This window comes from Phasianus colchicus, chromosome 22, assembly GCF_987193195.1.
Source record: "Phasianus colchicus chromosome 22, bPhaCol1.hap1.1, whole genome shotgun sequence".
Classification (NCBI taxonomy): Eukaryota; Metazoa; Chordata; class Aves; order Galliformes; family Phasianidae; genus Phasianus; species Phasianus colchicus.
Genome location: NC_143457.1, coordinates 3,727,295 through 3,745,521, shown reverse-complemented (window position 1 = coordinate 3,745,521; position 18,227 = coordinate 3,727,295). Strand labels below are relative to the sequence as shown.

Below are 18,227 nucleotides of genomic sequence, written 5' to 3'. Positions count from 1 at the left end.
GGATTGTATTTTAGTGTAACCAGCCTTGGTTTTGGCACAGAACGAAACGTAACAACACAGGCAGGTGGGTGCAGTGGGTTTACTGCATGGTTTCTGTAGGTTTTTGGTACTGAGAAGAGAGTAAGTGAAGAGAACTAGCTTCCTCTGAACAGTGTCATTTGAGCACACAGCAGTGAAACCCTTTGAGCCTATGCTCTCCCCTAGGGGGGATAATGTCAGGCTGGCACTTTCCAGTAATTTGAGGATATAAAAACTCCACTTTCAATAGCTACAAGAGAACGTGGGGAGCTCAAAAAACGTGACAAAGTGGGAAAGGATTAAATGAGACACGGCTCCTGATCCTCTTTGTCCAACCCTCCTCACCCCCAGGTGTAACCAGTTATCCCTACATGTACCTTTGTCAGAATCAGGAGTTCTTCTATTGCCTTTTGCATGCCCAGGGTGTAACCTAACAGTGTTTGAGATCAGAAGGGATGGACTGCAGGGTCCCCCATGATCTTGCTGTTTGCTGCCCAACATTTTACAGAACATTTTACTTGTAGCGTGCCTCAGTTTTCCCACATGGTGGCAAAAGTACCATCTGGTGCGTAGTGGGATGTGACAAATAAAAGCTACAGAGAAAGCAACTTTAGGAAGCAGATTTCATGCTAGGTCCAGCAGCTGACACAAACTCCCATTACTGGCTGTGCCCTCTGGTGCAGTGATTGCAGCCCCCTGCCCAGCTGCAGCCACTCTCTTTGATTGCCTGGCTCCTATGGCCTGGACTGCACAGCTGTGGGTGATGAGCTGAGCCACCCTCCAGGCTTAGAGGCAGACATTGTAGATGTGGTCTTTGCACGGTGGAGCTGAGCTGCTTCTAGCAGGTAAGTGGTTTTTAAATATTTTCTTTCTTACTTTTGTCCTTAGTGGAGTGAGTGAATGGGGGAGAATGGGCTGCTTTTCCAGGGGTTCCTCACTCTGGTGTGAGGTTTACTGCAGGGTGGCAGCAGGGCAGGGGGGAAAGCTGTGTTGCTGCCTGGAGTAGGGCTGAGGAAAAAACAGTCTGCTTTGCTGCTTGTTTGCAATGCTTGCTACAGAAATAGAGGCTGCCTTTGCTTTGGGGGGGCTGTGTGATACCTGAAGAAACCTGGGCTGGATAGCAAGGCCAGGTAGCTTTTTGTTGCAGACCTGCTGTACTGGAGTCAAGATCTGGAAGGTCCCTTCTGTGTGTGGTGGAGCCTCATGTACAGCACCAATTGTATGTGCTGGTGACCCAGCATGCCAAAACCTGGTACCAGGCTAGAGCTGAGTGCCTTCCAGACTGGGCTTTGAGCTCTGCCCCACTGCAAGCGTACGTCTTGTAAGGGGCTTGGCCTCCAGGAGCTGAAAACATAAATAAAGCAATGCTGGGAGGTGATAAGGAGGAAATTATTTACCTGAGGGTACAGGAGAGAGCGTCCAGCTTTCTTAATTTTCCCTTTCATCCTCACATCTCCCAGACATTATGTTTCCTCAGGAGTCAGGCTCTGAAGACACCTTCTGAGCTGCGTCCATCTGTTACACTGATGGAAGTCTGGACCTTATCACTGCCTGTGCTGTCAGGAAAAAAAAAAAAAAGTAAATAAAATAGTGGAAGTGTACCTAAATTGAATTCATGGGGAGCAGAAAGGATACAGGGAGAGGCCAGGTTTTCCTCTTGCTGAGCCCTGGAGGCTCTGAGCTGCACACTTGTGGATCGAGGGGCTGGCATGGTCTCTCCCAGCTCAGGGAAAAAAACAATCCCATCCTCAGAAGGGAGCAAGCACTAACCTAATAAAGGCACCAGCTGGACGAAAGGAAAACCGGCTCTTTGGAAAAAAAAAAAAAAAAAAAAAAAAAAAAAAATCCTTTCATTAGAAAAATAATATATTTCATCCTAATAAGGTAAAAATATTTGAAATGGGGCAGAAGTGAGCACTAGGCAGCATCTGTCAGGCCCTTTCTGGAAAGGGGAAGATTATTAAACTCAATTATAATTTATTTTTGTAAAGTGTCTTTCAGACTAAAAATCTCCCCAGATGCTTTGCAGGGACTGCTCAGGGGTTACAGCATGGAGCATCTCAGAGAGCCCCCCTTCCCTCCAACCCCCTCGTTCCTGCCTCTACTGAAGGATTTAACCCTTCAGGTTTTTCTCTTCTGTTTCTGAGCAAGTTACACGTATCTTTTATGATGTGAGCTGCAAGAACATGACCAAGGAGTGGAAGGGCAGTTGAGGTTGCACTGTTTCTCTGTTTTAGATTAAATACTTGCATTTCTCTAGGACAGTTCCTCCTGAGTGAGGAGGTGATTGGTTGGTTAGGACTGATTCAGAGCATCCAGGACTACGACTGGCTTCTTTGTTGCCTTTTTTTCTTTTTGTGTCTGTCCCTTTGCCAGCCTGCTTGTCCATCTCTCAGTCACTTTATCTGCCTGGTGTGTCTGGTTTGTCAGCCCTCCTGCTGCTGGTTCCAGCCTGCTGCCATGCCTGCCTTCTCCTGTTGCCCCATGCTTTTCCCTTTGTTCTCTACACTTCAGATACAGACTGCTTCCAACTTCATCCATTCACGTTGATAAGCTAGCTAGGTTTTATCTGTGTGGAGCCAGAGTAACACCTTTTTAAAATTAATTTCTGTAACTGATTTAATTTAAGTAGAGACAAAGTAGAGTGGACGTTCCTCCATCCCTTTGAACAAGTTTGCTTTATTTAAAGCATTTCAAACTGATGTGTGCATGCACAAAAGGCTGTGTGTTAAACTGCTGCCATGCAGCTGCATGGTTTGGTGCTTCCTGCCCTGGTACAGCATGAACAGCAGGTTTCATCTCTGTGTGCCTGCCTGTTTGATTCGATGGCTTTGTTTGTTCCTTGCTGTACGGTGATAGCAGCCCTTCCCAGCAGCAGACACAGGTTCAGGGTGAGATGGAGGCAGGCAGTGGGTACAGGACTGTGGGTGACAGAGGGGCTCAGGGCTGTTGGTACCAGGAGCATGAGATTGCCCTGTGGGAAGGGAAGGGGGCAGGCCGGGCTCCTTAGTCTGCCTGTCAGATAAATCTTCGTCTGTTTACTTAAATCCTCAGTGTTTCTTCATTTGTTTGTTTAAAAGTTTCCCTGCCAAAAAAGAGCAAAAGGAAGGAGGGAAGCTGCCTCCACGGGCCACCCCCTCAGCCAGGATGGGGCTGGGGCACTTTGGGGATGGGAGGAGCAGAGGTGGCAGAGCACCCTGCAGCCTGGGGACACAGCCTGCTCCCATCTGCAGGGCACCCAGGTGAGGGACCCAGCAAGCTCCTCCTTGCCACCAAGAACTCATCCTCCCTCCTATTGTTTTCTCTCCCCACAATAAGTAAGACAAAAGAGAAAGTAAACAAAAATCTTGCAAGGTCATGAAAAACTGTGGAAGTGCATTACATACCCACAGCTTATGACTGTACGGGGTGTAATAAGCATCACCCCTGCGGGTCCTTCACGTGTTGGTGTGTGCTGTCACCCAGACTGGGGGCTTCCCTCGTCCCCTCTTGAGTACCATGCAAACCTGCAGAAAATAGGCATGTACAAGAATGCGTACGCATAGTTGTATGTTCTCACTCTTTCCCAATTTGTTCAAATTAAACTTAGGTTTATCACCGTTTTGTAGAGAGAGACAGGAATCTTTTATTTGTGTATGTGTGCATATGTGAAACTCCAAAATTCTTGGCAATCTACGTGCTTTTGTGTTTGCAGTGGGTACGAGCTGCTCATTGACTTGCAGAGAGGTCTTAAAAGTTCATGCTCCAATTGAAGATGAAATGAGATTTCATTGTCAAGTTGTAGCTTCAGTCTTCAATGGAATGCAAGTGGGGGAAAAGGAAGAGGGAGATCTGCTTAGCTTCTCTTCTCCTTTCCTCCAAAGCTCCCTCTGTGAAAGGCCTTCCAGTGATCTTGCAGGATGGCACCTGTGGGTTTGTAAAGCACTGTGCCTGGCTGCACCAGCTCAGAAGTGTGTGTGAAACTCAGCTGGGCTGTGAGCGGTGTGTGTGCAGTGCAGCAGGGCTGTTGGTGCCAAAGCTTACTTCATGGAAGGGCTTGTGCTTTGTGTTCATAGAATCCTAGAATGGCCTGGGCTGAAAAGGACCACAATGCTCACCCAGTTCCAACCCCCTGCTATGTGCAGGGTCACCAACCAGCAGCCCAGGCTGCCCAGAGCCACATCCAGCCTGGCCCTGAATGTATTATATGTCCAATGCAGACTCATAGCCAGGGACCCTGACCGCTGCTCATCTATGCTGAAATCCCATTTCATTCCAAATTTCATTCTCTAGAGGTATGGAGATGGGCTTATTTAACAGACCTATTTTCCCAGCAAGTCTCCTGTCCTTTCTTGAAGTCAGCATGCTGCATGAAGCCAGTGCTGAGCCTCAGTCCTTGCAAGCTCTGAGCTATGCCCAGTATGTGTTGTGCGTCATAACAGCTGCCTTTCCTCTACCAATAAGAGTCAGAACTCTGAATTTCCTTCTGCCTGGGTGTAGGAGGCATTGTGCTACCAGAGCAACCGTCCTCCCAGCCAGGCCTGCTTTCCTGCACTCGGTGCTCAGCTGAGCAAGCTGTGAGGAGTTTCTGTGGCACTGGTGGCTCTGCACACCTGCTGGTGACTGCGGGGCATTCTGTGCTCACAGCTCCTGTGGGACAGCTGCCTGCTAAAGGGGAGCGCAGTCTGGAGCTGATGAGCTTGTAAGAAAGATTGCTGCAAATTGAGTGAGTGCCTGCTGCAGTATGGAAACCATTCCTTGTTGGTCTGGACATAAGGAGAGGTGTAACCCGAAGTGCTGTTTTCCTAGTAACCCACATAAATATCCACGCTAGGCTCTGTGAGAAGTACTTAGACAAATTGTGATGATCATCTTTCAGAGCCATCAGGATGGCCATTACCCTTATTGTAGGCCAACACTGGTAGTCTGTTGCCTTTATTTCTGTCCGTATTGGCCCATATGGCTCAGCAAGGACAGGTCTCTGTGCTAAGGCTGGTTTGTTTAATGACATCTGAAAAACAGGATGATGGGAAGCAGCAGCAGAACCATCTGGTCTCCCATTCTGTCTCCTAGAATACTTCGAATGCTTCTTCGTTTGAGGTAGTTGAACTTTTGCTGCTTGTTTTGGTTTTAAGTCTTATGAATCATATGGAAAGGGAAAGCAGGGCTGTATTTGGGCTGGGCTGGTGCTGAGGGCTATTCCTGCTGAGGGTGCCTGTGCTGGTGGCTGCTGCGTGCTGCTTGTCATGTGCTGAAAAGCCAATGTCCTGTGCCTCCTGTAAAACAGGCAGTGTAGTTTTGTGAATACGTGTTAACTGTGGGCTTCTGTGCTCAAAAAATGCTGTTACAGGGATAGGCTCGATGTAATCAGTGTACAATAGCAGCAACAGTGCCTGGTGGTTGTGCAGACCTTCAAGCAAGCTGCCTTGCTGGGTGTCTGCTGCCCTCCCTCCCCAAGGTTCTGAGTGCAGTGGATGCAGAGCTGCAGCATCACCCATTGCGAGGGCTTGGAAGGAATGCAGTAGTGAGGCTTTGATTTGTTCAACTCGCTGCTTCTCCCTCGATTTAGCCATTCTCTTACGAAGTGCAGTGAGAGTTCTGCAGAGAGCAGGCAAGTTCCAGCAGGAGCTTCCAAGCTGTGAGTCGTGTCGCGTCCCCTCAGAAACACTGTGATGTAAAAATCCCCTGTGCTGTGGGCAGAGCTCCAGAGAGAGCAAACCTCTGCTCTGAGGTCGGATTAAGAGCATGTTCAGATAATGACATCTGAAAACAGGATGGCTGGGAGCTGCAGCAGAGCAACCAGGGGGCTTTGAAAGAGAGAGGAGTCTAATCCTCTCTGCTAATAAGGAGGCAGCTGCTGCCAGTGCATGGGGCTCAGCAGGCTCTGCTTTGCTGCTCCTGGGTTCTCTGACTGGTGGCAGAGGGCAGCAGGCACAGACACCCAGCTGTTTTCATTGTGGGGAAGAGCAAAGCAGGAGGAGTTTGCTTTGCTTTCTTTGGGTAAAACGAGAACTTTGCCACTGCTCCTTGCCTCCCCAAAGCAGCTTATTCAAGTCCTTGTCAAATGACACCTGCTGCCTGTGCCTATCTGCCTCATAGAGCAGGTGGGGAAAGCCTGTTTCCAGAGCTGGTGAGGAAGCGCCCAGGCCTGGCCTTTGTTCAGGTGGAATGGTGGGAACAAACTGCACTGAGCACCCAGGGTTTATCTTACCTGTTGCTCCTTTGCAGGAACTCACAACTGCTGGCTCGGCTGCTCCAAGGCAGTGCTGTAGCAGTGTGGATGGAAAGACAAAATCTGCCCTGAAAAGGACTTTTTCATCCCCAAGGGCATCACTTCTCTCTGCCAACACGTGGCACATGCAAGTGACAGCAGCAGGAGGAAGCTACGGAGGGGCCAGGTAAGAAATGCTTCCTTTTAGATCTTGGATGTGTAGTGTACAGTTTTGTGTAGCCTTGTGAAGTTCTATCACGATATATGGCTTCAGCATTGCATTTTGGTTCTTGTCAGTGAGGTGACTGGTCCCACGCCTTCCATGCAGACAGGATGGCCCATTCGTGCTCCCTGCTTCTCTTTTGATAGGGTGATAATCACACAGCTCTAAATTTAGAGGGCTTTGGATGCCACTGTAAGGTTTCCAGTGGGTTCCAGCAAGCATGGTGCTACTGTGGTCCCAGTTTGCCACCCTGAGTTTGCAGACTGAGGTAGGAAGGGAAAAGTCAAAACGCAAGCAGCTGCGTCTCTAATTCACATCCCCCATCAGCGCATCATGGAGGCATAAGCATTGCCTATTTCCTCCTATGGGGAAAGTTTGAGGGAACTGGGATTGTTTAGCTTGGAGAAGAGAAGCCTCCAGGGAGACCTCATTGTGGCCTTCCAGTACTTGAAGGGAGCGTATAAACAGGAGGGGGGAATGAGGGTGGATAGTGATAGGACAAGGGGGAATGGTTTTAAACTGAGATGGGGGAGGTTTAGGTTGGATATTAGGAGGAAGTTTTTCACTCAAGGTGGTGAGGCACTGGAACAGGTTGCCCAAGGAGGCTGTGGATGCCCCATCCCTGCAGGCATTCAAGGCCAGGCTGGATGTGGCTCTGGGCAGCCTGGGCTGCTGGTTGGTGACCCTGCACACAGCAGGGGGTTGGGACTGGATGAGCATTGTGCTCCTTTGCAACCCAGGCCATTCTGTGATTCTATGACTGATCGCCTCCATCACTGCACTGATGAACACTTGAAATGGAACTACAGCAAGACTGCTTGAAAAGTTTGAGGCCAGAGTCCGTAAAAAGAGAACTCTGTTCTGTTTGCACTTATCACCACAGTGCTGGTGCTAAAAGTGGCTGTTAAAGGGGTGTGGGGGCATTACCAGGGCTGCGGTGCTTTGAAAGACCCGAACTGCTCTGAGATGTGTCAGCTGTCCAAAAAATAAAACACCTCCTCAATCAAGAAGACAACTCCATCACTTGAAACTTTGTTGGTTTTTTTTTCCAGTTTTTATTGAGTGAAAATGTCAAACCTTGCATCAGTCATGCAAAAAAAAAAAAAAAAAATCAAATAAATAAAACACATATATTAAATTTCTAATAGCACTAAATTCAAGTGGAAAAATATTCAGTTCTTAATAACGCAGGTGCTGAAGAGACCAGATTCAAGTAAATCAGAGCACACCGTCCTGTTTAGGGTGGTTTTTTTTTTCACTTTCTGCATTTTTGTCTCAAAACCTATATATATATCTATATATCTATATATATGTATATACATATAGATATATACACACACACATATATATGTGCATACATATTATTTTTATATTTATATATATACACATACATATTTATAAAACATTAAAAAGAGCATTGGTGGTTCAAGCATTTATTTCCCCCCTCCCCCACAGAAAGAAAAAAATAAAACAACAACAAAACAAAAAAAAATTACACATTTAAAATTCAAAATGAGCTAGCAATGGCTTATAGTCCTAGTGTGCAATATGGATATTACAAAAGGCTAGAATTCTCCCTCTTTGTCTTTTTTTGTCTTTTTTTTATTTTTTTGAAGTTTTTTTTTTTTTTTTTTGCTACATTGGAAAAAAGTTTTTCTTTTTTTTTTTTTTTTTCTTTACAAAATTCCTTCCACGCAGACTTTAATCCAGTTGAGTTTGTGGCTAGAAACAACCATCTAGTCAATAGTTTTGATTTCGTTTTTTGCTCCTCAGCAGTGAATGGTAGCAGAATCAGGAGGGTCCATCCCAAGGATTATTTTGTTTGTTTTTCGTTTTGTTTTGGACAGAACAGCTCCATTTCCTCTCTCCTCTTTCCCCCCTCCTCACACAGTTTGTTCTCTCTCTCTCTGGTCGTTCTTTAAGCACTTACAGCATCGTGTTAATGGTCCTGTTGATATGATCGCATGAAGCGAAGAACCACCTCTCTGCAATGGGCGCCTCTGTGCTGGTGGGGCCTTTGTTCAGAAAAGCTCTTAAGCATGGGCTTCAATCTGCCCCAGCTCAGGAAGCGTTTGCTTAAGAGTTTTGCTGAATTAAAGCCTGAGCATGGCAGAAAAAGACGGGCTTAACTTTCTAGACTTGTTGTTGTTGGGGCAAAGATGGACGTGGTGAGAGCTCTGCAGGTTACAGGGCTGGGGGAAGGCAGGGCAGCGCACACCAGGCAGGGCCGTGGGGCACAGGTCAGTGTGAGCCTCTTGGGAAAGGACCTGCATTCCTTGTGCCAGCTCCTGGAGGAGAGGTGATAAAGGACTGGGAGAAAGGCCGAGACACTGGGGAGAAGTCGGGTGCCTTGAGGGGGAAGGTGGTGTGCATAGATAAACATGGGCCCCTCTGGCTTTCTGAGCCACATGGAAGGAGGTGTGGAACAGCTCTGCAGCAGCACAGGCCCCAGCAAAGTGCTGCTGAGTGCAGCTGCCAGGGAATCCCTTCCCCTCTCTGTGCCTCGGCCTTCTCCTACTGCCTTGCAGTGGTTCAGTAGTGCAGCTTGCTGGGATGGGCTGGGGCAGAGGTACAGGCACTGCGTGGAGCAGCACGCATGGCTCCTCTGGCCCCAGTGGTACTGAGGTGCCCCAGGGAGTGCCTGCCTTGCTCAGAGGACAGGGTGTGAGGGCAGGGGCTCCGTGCTGCCCCCACAGAAGTCAGTGATGTCCACTGGGTGCCAAGTGAAAACGTCTGGTCTGCAAGATGGGGCCTGTGTTACAGCTGAGGGGTCCTCCTGCAGCCCGTCACCAAACCATGTGAGTGGCTGAATATGGGAAAAGCGGGCAAGTACAGAACCTGCAGCAATTGCCATTACAGCAGAGGTTTTTGCCCCATCCCAGTTCTAGAAATTCCAGGTCTGTGTTCCCTCACTCAGCCCCAGAAACAGGAGCTTCGTTACGTTCAGGAGTTGGTCTGTGCTAGAAAATACACAGCAGAGGGCAGGGGATATACCAAACAAAACAAAAACAAACAAAAGAATGAAACCCTGTAAAAATAAAAGCCACACAAAATAACTGATAGAGGAAAAGAACTCCAAAGTATTAAATAAACTACAAACTAGTAATAACAATATTTCATTTGTTTTCATTTGTTTCATCTCTACAAAATTCAAGTTAAAATTCGGAATCGTGCAGCTCCGGTCAGTGCTAGGAGTGTGAAGTCAGCCTCAAACCACAGAGTTAAGGCCCCCCTCCCCTGCCACCCCCTACAAACAAACACTACATTGAAAAAAAAAAAAAGAAAAAAAAAGAAAAAAAAAAATTGCACACAATTAACCGTATCTAAGGGCTTTACAGAAGGCAGGTGACCCCCCTCGTCCCCCTGGCATTGGTTGTTTCTCTTTTGTTCTATATATAGTAATAACCTTTACAGAAAAAAATACTGTACAACTTCTTAATTTTTTTTTTGCCTTTCCTTTTGAAACATCATCTGAACATTCTGTCCCCACATGTACGCAGCCGTGCTGCTTGTTTATAAATCAGACCTGATCTACACCAGTTCCTAAGGGAAATAATTAAAAAAAAAAAATAAAGCAACCTCAACTCCTTGAGGCCTTTATCTGTTCAGGGTAGAAACAAATTGTGGGGATCCCTTGGAGCTGAAGTGCTTGAGGAGGGGCTGCATGTAAGGAAAAAAAACCAACCAGGCTTAAAGAGAAAAAGGGACGCAGCTCAGACACAAGGAACCTTTCGCTAGGCTGGTGTACTTACAGACTACAGACTGGCACTGAAAGAGCTACGACCAGCATTAATCTGTACAGCTGGTCCTTTTGGAGCCGTGTGGATGCAGAGAAGCCCTTTTTCTCAGACTCTGGTGAGGATTTGGGGTCAGACAGCTACAACCTCACCTGCCCGAGTCCTGGGCAGTCTCCTGTAGTGTGTGTTCCCAACCTGGGCTAGGAAAGAGAGCAGGGAGGAGACGAGCTTGTGGCCAGGGAAAGCCTGAGCTTCTGGAGGCAGCAGGTCCCAGCTTACTAAATTCCATTTACTCATGCAATGCCTGAACTATCAGCCCCACTCAGGAAAACTTATCAGCATGGACACAGAAATGCATCATTTTTTAGCTGGACTGCATCCTGGCCTCTGCTGGCATCTTCCCACATCTTTCTGTGCAGTGTAGCTTGCGACAGCCTCATGTTTTGTGGCTGCAAGAACCAAGGCTGGGCAAATAGCTTAGTGGGTGCTGCAGAATGGTCCCCACCCAGTGCTGAGCAAAGAAGTGGGACGTCCCACATGGGATCCTGAATGCCTGTCTGCCTTCTCCCTCTTCAGTGGTGCCTTCACCCTCTTCTGGAAGTCACCAGAGCTACATTTTAGTCCGTGCGGAAAGCCGTGCCCATCTCCAGAGAAAGGCAGGGGAGGAGGGCCTGGGGTGGGGACATACCTGTTATCATGCCACTGTGTGGGGCAGAGAGCAAGTAGTATTTTCAAGGCTGTGTTAACGGCTGGGATGCTCTCCTGCGAGCACAGTGCTCCTTGTGCTGCACCGTGGCACTGTGTGTCAGCTCACAACCTCCTGACTCTACCGAGTCCTCCTGAGATGGGGATACTGAAGCACCACAAAAAAGCCTCACCCTCAACAGAGGGAAAGCACCTGGGGTTGGGATGAGATGGAACTGGATGGGAGTTGAACCCCAGCCCTCCAGTGTGACAAACCCTTTAACTGCCCGCTGTGCCCTTCCCGAGTTACTTCAGCTCAATCCCTACAGGCAGAACAGCAGGGATGGGGAGAGGTGCCTTACAGCTGTAGACAGAGAAAGTTTTACAATATAAATAGCATTCAAAATTATTATCATTAATAGTAAAAAGGATCTGGAAGAACAGAGGAGTGTCCCATTCCCACCCCTGCTCATTCATTAATGCATCCTCATTTGCGTGACAATAAATACCCACTCCCACCCTCTGCTGTCTGATGCCATCCATTTAATGCTGGAGAAAGAAGAGAGAGAGAGGGAGAAAGGTGGGGGAGAGAGAGCACCCCTCGCCCCCCTCCTTCCCACTGGCAAAAACTGAGCTAGTTGTCTTTGTGACACCAATTCCTTGCATATTATATATGTGTGTGTGTGTGTACATTATATATATATAGAAGAGACACACACACAAATATATATTTCTACAATTCATTACCTGTTGTTCCCACCCACCCCCCTCCAAGAAGTGGAGATTATTATTAATATCGTACAACTGAAAACATGGAAAAAAAAAAACCCAGAAAGAAAAATGGGGGGACAGAACCCCACCCATAACAAAGGGTCCCCAGATGGGCGCAGGCCCCATGCACCTTTCAGGAGACAAGGAAAAGCAGCCAGTACCCTCGAGGTTCATGTCCATATAAAAGGGTACTTTTTTGCTGCATCCTGCCCCTGTGTTCTGTGATCTGCAGAATGAAGCAATGCAGCACCAGTCCCGCTGCGAACCTGTCTCTCTTATGGGGCCTGTGGAGTATAGGTTTCCTTCCTTCCTCTCTCTCGTGTGTGTGGCACGGAGTTTGTATTTCATTTGCTGTCCCAAATCTTTGTTCTTGCCTCATGTGGGGTCCCCTAAGTAATTCTGTAAGATCAAAACCAAACCACTGCTGCTGTTGTCTCTGGGATTAAGGAGAAGCTGCTGGAGCAACCGTAGAGGCTAGGGCAGCAGCGGGAGCCGGAGCAGGAGCTGAGGCTGGAGGAAGGGCAGGAGCTGCCTCATCCTGCGGCCTGGAAGCATCACCATGGTCTGTGGAAGAAGAAGCACCCTCCTCTGGTTCCCCATCATCTTTAGTGGCCAGGCCCTCAGGGTCAGGCAGCGATTCTTCAGAATCTGTGTTCAGGTCTTCCTCTTCGTCATCCTCCTCATCGTCATCATCGTCATCCTCCTCTTCATCATCCTCTTCTTCTTCGTTCATCTCCTCCTCATCATCCTCTTCATCCTCTTGGGAAGAGTCATCTTCATCCTCCACCTCACCAGAGCCTGATGCCGCTGCCCCTGGCTCCTGAGGGGCGGCCCCGGCTCTGCTGGGGGAGGGCCCTTCAGCGACTTCTGACTGCTTCTTGCTGAGGTCCAGGGAGTCATTGAGGCCCACACCAGCCGCGTTTTGCAGGAAGAAGAGGGAGCTGCTGTTGTTGTCAGTGCTGAGGTTGAGGGAACTGTCCAGGTTGATGGAAGAGTTCTGGATGTCGTACTCGAGAGTGGAGTGAGCGAGGCCTTCAGGGCCAGGAGAGATGGCAGGCAGCTCCCCTCGCTCCTGCTTCTCGTGTTTGCGCTTGTGCGAGTCCATCTGCGACATGCCCACCACCGTGTGTTTGCAGCCAGGGTAGGTGCAGTGGAAGTGGGAGCACTTGAGTTTGTACTTGCAGTCGGGCACCTCGCAATCCACGCTCGAGCTGAACTGGCAGAAGCCGGCAGCACTGATGACATCCTGCTTGCCGTGGTGCTTACGGTGGGCTGTCACCTTAGTGCTGTCAGTGCAGCGGAAGCCACAACGCAGACAGTGGAAGTGTGTGCTATTGCCAGAGAACTGACAGTCTGGGAAGTTGCAACTCAGTGAAGACTTGAAGCGCTTGAAATCATCCAATACCAGGTTGTCAACGCGGTCGTGGTGCTGGGCGTGCTTATACATGTGGGTACGGCCGCAGAACTTGTAGCCACAATTCTCCCGCGTGCAGTGGTAGTGGGTAACCTTGAGAGAGAATTGGCAGCTGGAGTCCTTGCAGTCCTCGTAGAGGTCGTAGCGCCGGAATCCCTCCAGCATCATCCCTTCATCCAGCATCTTGCGTGAGGATGCAGTCTTGCGGCGCTTGCCAAATGGGGACATGTCCTCAATAATCCAGAAACGCTTTTTGGCCCCCGAGGCAGTTGGCATAGTGATGGTATTCCCTGAGGAGAAAAAGTGAAGAGTGCTATTGCTGACAGGTCTCTCCTCATCTCCTAACTGTCCTGGCAAGTTCTCTATTCGCACAGGCAACACCACAACAGTCCCCCCCAGCAGCTCATCTCCCAGGCTCTCAGTCAGCCTCAGCTCTGGGGCCGCTGGCTGACTGGTGCTGCACATCACTTCCTCTGATTTTCAGCACATCCCCCCTTGCCTCCAATTGCCACTCTTGTATAACTTAATATTATCCAAATCCTGTTGCTCCTTCTCTGTTTTGCAACTCTGAGAGTCTCTCCTGCTGCTCGGTTACCTCTAGTCTTGCTTTCCTCTTAAACTAAACTTTAATGCAGAGGAGTTGGCTTCTTTCAGTCCGAGGGCTGATTTGTTTTACAGCAGTTCATTGTGGTTCAAGTAGTAAATGAGTTTAAGTGTTTTAAAACCAGCAGGTGTGCACTGCTTTCCCCTGTCCAGGCTGCTTGTGAGCAGGACACCATAACACGCTACAACTGCCAAGGACAGGCAGGAAGTGGAGGAAGATCCCATGCATGATTGAAAGTGCAAGGGGGGGAATTTATAGAAATAGGATGGACTTTGGCCAGGAGACTGCAACATCCCTCACTGTAATGAGCCTACATATTACGATGAGTGCACTTAGAAAGACAGATGGACAGATGTTCAATGGGGCCAATTCTCATCATCACTAGCCAGCGGACTCCAAGAGAAAATACCAGTTCTACAGCTTTCCCATGGGTCTCAAAAATCACATGATGCCCCTAGTAAATAAAGAGCCCTCATCTATCTTCCAGTTTCATTCACAGGGCCAGCATAACTGGCTAGTGCTCATGTCCCCTAGGATCCAGCTGACATCAAGGACTCGACCTCATTATATCTATTAACTTTTTTTCCTTCTCTGCTTACTATTTCCAGAATCAAAATCTCCAGGACCAACATGCAGCACACGAGGTTGGAGGCAAGAAGAATTTCACACCAGGTGCAAAACTGTGAGTGTAATTGGAAATTATAGCTTGCAATTAAAACACACTTTTTTTCTTCTTTGCCCTCCATCTTCATGCTGAAATTGCCATCCTTTTAAAGAGGCACAATTTGAGACATGCAGTGCATGGGACCTGAGAATCTAGAGCAGCCTGCATCCTCGCCTAGGAGACTGAGGAAACAGTCATTTGTTTGAATGCTGTGGGATTGTTTTTTCCTTGCTGACAAGTAAGTAAAAGCAATGGATGCTATTTTTGCCATACCTGGCTTGCTAGCTTACACCTCTTCAGATGAAAAGGATTTGGACGATTATCCAAGGAAGCCTCCAAATGTTAAACATGCACCGTACTGAAAGGTGCAAGTCTACAGGCAGGGTAGCAGCAACCTGACCTCCCCATACAGTGGCATCCTGGTGTGCCTGGGCTGTACTGGTTGCTGTGTGAGCAGAGCAAAAGATCTTTCACATCCATCTGTTATGTGCACTTGGGCTCAAACTGCAAATAAGAGCACCAGATTGGGGCATGCATGATGAGATCACTGTGGTGACTGGTGGGAACTGCACACGAAGGCTAATTTAACCAGCTGCCAGTGAAGGAGTAGCTTTCTATCACTGCTTATTTTCTATTAGCAGTAGAGTCCGCAACCAGATCATTCTGCATCCCCCTTGGCAAATGCATTTGTAAAATCTTCTCTGCTCCTAGGCACACCTGGACAAATCCCTGCTATCCACATCAACTCCTTCCTCCCTTACCTACAAGAAATTACAGCCAAACCACCACCTATGGATGCTACTCTTGTTTGCCTTCAGACAGTACTACAAGATAAGGCATTGTAAAGAGAAGACAGAATATCTGGGAAATAAACAGAATTTGGAATCTGACCTGCTTAAAACTCGATGCGTCTGCTCAGCTTTTACAACAGCTCAAACAGATGTGCTTAAAACTTCAGCTGAACCAATTTTGTTTTCCTCATACAGCAAGTTTCAGAACAAGGGTATGAAAAGGAAGATAACCTGCTACACTCATCAGCCATTAGGCAGCGTTCAGTCCCTAATGCTCAGCTGGAGATTATAAACCCCAGCAGATTTAATCCCAATCAAATCTCAATGGTAAGTACATGCCATAAACTTGTCTTTTCAACTAATAACAATGTAAACATTTCAAAAAACTATATGAAGATCAATAGGTAAAAACAAAATAAACTTAAAAATATTTAATTAGAGGGAAGAACAACACAAAGTAAAATATTGTAGGTAACATGCAAATCAGTTAAAAATACAGTTTAGTGTGTATTTTAGTCACTGGAAAACACTGCTTTGGACAGGGGGTGGAAGCTTCTCCAGCCAAATCCCACGACAAAACCTCTGAACTTCCAAGCAGAGCTGGTCCTCCAGCCATACTCCTCACCATTCGCCCCAGATTTGCATGTTACTACACATGCACACACTAAAGCTGGCAGGAAGAATGACTGGGACATTTATAGGCTGCCAGAATCCTCTTTAGTGTGAAACAAATATGCTCTTGATTAACTAGAAAAGAGCTGGGAGTTGGGAAAAGAAGCCAAAGCTGAGACACACCCTAAAAACCATTCCAGCCAGAATGAGAATCCCCAGCCTGAGCCACCTCTGATCTTAGTCACACATGGGAAACATGGCAGCTTGAAACTAAAGCTCTGAATGTATTTTCTGCAGCTGTAAGAGCAGCTGCAAACAGTGAGTGTGAGAAACAGCCTGAGATGTCTGATGATGTCATCAAAGTGACACTGACTGTACTTCCCTCTGTTACTTGTGCTGAGGAAAGCAGCTCTGAATTTTATGGTTTTATATGTGAACAGGAAGCAGTGAGGCTGAAAGGAGCTATAAAACTACTGGAGTTGGTTACCCTGTCAGACATCTACCTACCAAGATACGTGCAACACTAATAGGCACTGGGCTTGGTGGCCTTGAAGTTCTTATGCAGAAGTCCAAGTTCATTAATGCTACTAGAGCAAAGGTTTGCTTTGTGGCCATCTCACTGTTATCAAGAGGTGAAAAGTGAATTTTAACTGGGGGTTATTGTTCGATTTTTCTCATAGTTTGGAGTTGGCTTGAAAATTCTCTCAGGTATTTGAATTTTTCACAATGATTTGCTCTGCTTTTTGGCTGCCTTTCATAGCTGTGGTCACCATGTCAGCAGACAAATGGAGCAGGCACGGAAGGGCCCTTGGATAATGTTAAGTGAGACAGAGTGACAAAGGCTTTTTTTTTACTGACTCAAAAGGTGCAGAGAAAAATGTGGGCAAGGTGAGTGGGGAAGGAGATGGGCAAAGGACACTAAGAGAGAAAGCAAAGTGTTACCTGCTGCATCCTGAACTAAGGGAACGTCACTTTTTACTGGAGTTGGAGTGGCAATGATGGGCGAAAACCCAGTGGTGCTGGCGGCAGGCATGACAATGCCTCTGCTGGATCCAAGAGTGGCACTGAGCAGAGAGTATGAGAGACAAGATGGAGAGAAAAGATAGGGGAGGGTGGGAATGGGAGACCTAAGCAGGGCTTGTGAGAAAGATGGAGGCAGAGGTGGAGGTTGAGGTGCATTGTGGGTTGCATCATCGGCAGCAGCAGTGGCAGTAGAAGGAACCAGGCAGCCTGGAGAACGTGGAGAGAAAAAAAAAAAGCAGAAAAAAAAAGGAAAACAAAAAAAAAACAAGAAACAAACAAAAAGAAAAAGAAAAAATAAAATGAGAACCCAAGAGCGGAAGCAGTATGATGAAAATGGAAAATACATTAACAAATGTATGAAACAGAACTGTAACAGAGAAGAAACAGAAGGTGAGGAACTGACAGCATCAGGAAGAGGAAGGTTGTCTCTGCAGAAGGTGAGGTGGCTTTAATGACATGGAGGAGCAGCCACAGGCTTTCAAGCAGAAATTCCTGCTTGTCTGGTCCTTGCACATTTCTGCGGTGCCAGCTCGTACCAACTAACAACCATGAGCCCTGTCTCAGCTTTGGGCAGGGGCAGTTGCTCACCACCTGGATAGAGGGGCGTTTTCCTAGGAAGTGTGACTTGCTGGGATGGTGCTGGAGAGAGTGCCAGAAATCACTGTCCCACCAAAACTCTTTGGAGGAGCTTTAATGCCATGGGGCATCCACTGTCACAGTGCAGCAGTGCTCATATGATGGTAACATATGGTTAGATGTGCTATATTATAACCTTCATGTATGTGCTATGGGAATGCAAAGCAGGAGAATGTATGTGAGATTAAAGCAAACTCAGGGAGGCAGACTACCTAGAACACACCTCACCCTGGGAAGGACAGCTGAGAGATCCCTGAATCCACACTAGATGATAACAGAATTTATAAGAGAAACCAGACCTCTGAAGAGATAGCTACGTAACACAGGGCAGGGGGAGATGGCTGCTCGTTATCCTTGCAAGCAGGAAATAATAGCAGAAACTTATTTCCAAAAAGAGGAGAATGATGGAGGTCTCCTCTCTGTAACACTTTGCAAAGTGGCACAATGGTTTTTCCACGAGAAAGGGAGTGAGCTGCTTTTACGTGGTGCTTTCTGAACATGGGATAGTCTTTTTTCCCCTTCCATATCTGATATTTGCTACTGTACAGCCTTTTTGTACCTCCTCAACACTATTAAAAAAAATGCCTGACTTCACTTGCTGCACAAAAAAACCCCCGAAAGATAACTGGGGAAATGTCAGGGACAGAAAGAGCCCCACAGTTCTTAATTTCTTTTTTTTTTTTTTTAAAGCAACTATTCAACTAGATCCAGTCCAAGACATGGAATAAAAACCTCTGTCCAGGGAGGGAGAAGAAAGATGCACTGTTAGTTCACAGATCCCATTCTGATGCATCTCTTCTCTCAATGAGGGAGGGAGCTACATTAGTATAAGCTGCATTTGTTTCATGGTAGTGTCTTAT

The 18,227-nt window shown here is 47.4% G+C and overlaps 1 protein-coding gene and 1 long non-coding RNA gene across 16 annotated transcripts in view; one reads left to right on the top strand and one right to left on the bottom strand.

Annotated features, from left to right (window-relative positions):
• The first annotated feature begins 1,886 nt into the window (after positions 1-1,886).
• LOC116242623 (uncharacterized) lies at positions 1,887-15,409 on the top strand. 2 transcript variants are annotated; one of them, XR_016459457.1, is made up of 5 exons: positions 1,887-5,728; positions 6,226-6,395; positions 14,250-14,323; positions 14,418-14,543; positions 15,017-15,409. It is a non-coding gene; the product is annotated as an uncharacterized LOC116242623 (long non-coding RNA). The 2 variants fall into 2 exon arrangements; XR_016459456.1 differs by having other exon boundaries at positions 1,887-6,395.
• Positions 7,814-18,227, bottom strand: part of CASZ1 (castor zinc finger 1) — a 241,600-nt gene continuing 231,186 nt past the window's right edge. For 12 of the 14 annotated variants that reach the window (XM_090123276.1, XM_090123267.1, XM_090123268.1 and 9 more), the window contains 2 exons: positions 16,651-16,938; positions 7,814-13,327 (listed from right to left, as the gene is read on the bottom strand). In XM_090123276.1, coding sequence (XP_089979402.1) covers positions 12,066-13,327; positions 16,651-16,938 — 1,550 coding nt within the window. In that variant the 3' untranslated portion in view covers positions 7,814-12,065. The remainder of the gene's footprint in view (positions 13,328-16,650; positions 16,939-18,227) is intronic. The other 2 variants (XM_031613469.2, XM_031613470.2) reach the window with 1 other exon arrangement.